Source organism: Argentina silus (genome assembly GCF_951799395.1).
Source record: "Argentina silus genome assembly, chromosome: 5".
NCBI classification, from domain to species: Eukaryota; Metazoa; Chordata; class Actinopteri; order Argentiniformes; family Argentinidae; genus Argentina; species Argentina silus.
In genome coordinates, this window is record NC_139659.1 from 17379322 (window position 1) to 17381821 (window position 2500).

The following is a 2500-nucleotide window of genomic DNA, read 5'->3' on the forward strand; positions in this document are numbered from 1 at the left end:
AAAACTAATCCTTGGTATTCCACAGAACTTTCAGATCTCCTTTTGTTGAGAAACCAGGTCTGGGCCAAAGCTAGGAAAACTGAGTTAATGTTCTGAAGTATGGAAATTCCTCTTCCTCGCGACATAAGCAAGTTTTGTCAGACTCTGGCTTCATTACTGAGGAAAATTAGATAAATGATGCCTTTAATCAGCATTTTTATCTCAGCAGGTTTTTTATTTGAGAGAAATGGTGGTATGGCTGACCCTGCTCAGTCGGTCGACTGCAGTCAAGAACTAGCAATCCTTTGTTTTCATTTCAACAATTTTCTACTTTCACTTTCATCTACTGATGTACTTGATGACCTGCTTAAAACTACCGTAAAAAAAAATCCAATGGGGCTGATCAGTTTGAGCTTTCGGCCCCCCTGACTGTGGAGTCATTGATACATATTTTTAATCTGACTGTTATCTACGGTGCTATCCCCAAGGTTTGGAAGGCAGCTCATGTGTCCTAAATACCGCCCACTGTCTGAGCTGTCTTGCCTTTCCAAAGTATTTGAGTCCCTGGTCAATTCCCAGCTAAGAACCTTGTTATGTTCTCATTCTATTCTAAATGTGCACCAATCTGGCTTTAGACCTGGATATCGTACAGTCTCAGATGCTATGCTTGTCTTAGATTATGTGTTTAATTGCCTCGATCAGAAAAAAGAACTGCTGCCTTATTTAGAGATCTCTCCAAGGCATTTGATCTGGTGCAATTTAAACTGCAATTTAGAATATTGATTGAGGACCTCTTTAGTGAAGGATGTGATTGTTTCCCTTGATATAACATAATATTGTGGATTTATATGATGTATTGATTTCTTTATTTTACTGTATTTCTTTTTTTTTTAATTATTTTTTGTATTGTATTTGTATGTGTTGATTTGTAATTGTATTGATATTATGGACAGGGTCCACCTGCAAAAGAGGCTTTGGTCTCAGTATGTTTCCCCTGTATACATAAAGGTTAAATCTATCTATGTGTCCAGGGACCATCTGATCTGTATGGAGTTGTGGCCGTCTGAGAGACACCGTCTGGCCTACACCACATCTCTACTGCTCTTCCAGTACTGTCTGCCTCTGTTACTGGTACTGCTCTGCTACCTCAGGATCTTCCTCCGCCTCAGACGTCGCAGGTCAAACATACACTCACAATACAGTAACCCTGGGGGCACCAGTGGTGTAGCATAGTATTTGACCACCATGGCAAGTGATTGTATGACAACAAATGTTCTGTTACTCTATAACGTAACTATAGCAGTTTTATATCACAGCCAGAGCTGTACTTTAACACGACTTTAGCTGAACATAAGCACAACTAATCTTTCTACAACATAACTGTAACTGTAACTCTGTTCCTCAGGGATGTGGTGGAGCGGAGCCGGAAGGCCCGGGGAGCCCAGAGAATCAACGCCATGCTGGCAGCCATAGTTGCTGCTTTCGCCCTCTGCTGGCTGCCCCTGAATGTGTTCAACACTCTGTTTGACTGGCACCACCAGGCTCTGCCAGCCTGCCAGCACGACGCGGTGTTCTCTGCCTGCCACCTCACAGCCATGGCATCTACTTGTGTTAACCCTGTGGTGTACGGCTTCCTGAACAGTAACTTCCAGCGGGAGCTGAAGGTGACCCTGCAGCGCTGCCACTGTGGCCTGGGGGCGCCAGAGAGCTACGAGAGCTTTCCCCTCTCCACTGTGGGCAGTGAGGGGATCACCAAAGTCACCTCTTTGAACAGAATGGGGTCACTGAATGCTGCACCTCCAAGGTCCGAGCCCAGCGTGTGTGTCCACAGCTAGTGGCTAATGCTAATAGATAGACTGACAACAGTTTATTACAGCTGGACATACAGGACAAACAATGCTAGACAACTGCAGTTAGGCAGTGTTTCCATGGTGTTTAGGCTTTTTTAATAATAATCAGTGGTGCAGACCATGCAGAGTGTACACAGCTAACACATGCGGCAGTCAGACAGAGCTGGAGCTGTACGGTATGCCATCAACGGCTGGATTGAACACACACACACACACACACACACACACACACACACACACACACACACACACACAGAGAGAGAGAGAGTCAGAGACACAGATAGAGAGAGAGAGACAGAGAGAGAGAGAGAGAGAGAGAGAGAGAGAGAGAAAGAGACAGAGAGACACGCGTGGGCTCAGTTTCCATGGAGATAGTTTTTTTTTATTTATTTTTTTATAGCTCTGCATCAGTTTGCCCTCTGTTGAACTGTCGTCATCAGCAGCTCTGTCAGGGTGTGAGGTTGCTGTCCGTCATGTCAATCCACCATCATGCACGTCAGGCCCTGCTGACACCATGAACTGAAGAACTCTATTCACTTTCCACTGACAGCTCTTTGACATCAGGAGAAAAGGCTGTGAGCTGATTAGGACCCAGAGAGATCTGACTGGCTGACTGGCTGACTGGCTGACTGGCTGACTGATGGGGAATCACTACAAGAGCTGACTGGCTG

At 45.2% G+C, this 2500-nt stretch overlaps 1 protein-coding gene across 1 annotated transcript in view; it reads left to right on the forward strand.

Moving 5' to 3' along the window:
• Positions 1-1814, forward strand: part of npy8ar (neuropeptide Y receptor Y8a) — a gene marked incomplete at both ends in the record, with an annotated part of 2560 nt that extends 746 nt beyond the window's left edge. The window contains 2 exons of the mRNA XM_083669657.1: positions 1011-1157; positions 1385-1814. Of these exons, the coding sequence (XP_083525783.1) occupies positions 1011-1157; positions 1385-1814 (577 nt within the window). The remainder of the gene's footprint in view (positions 1-1010; positions 1158-1384) is intronic.
• Between the last annotated feature and the right edge of the window lie 686 nt (positions 1815-2500).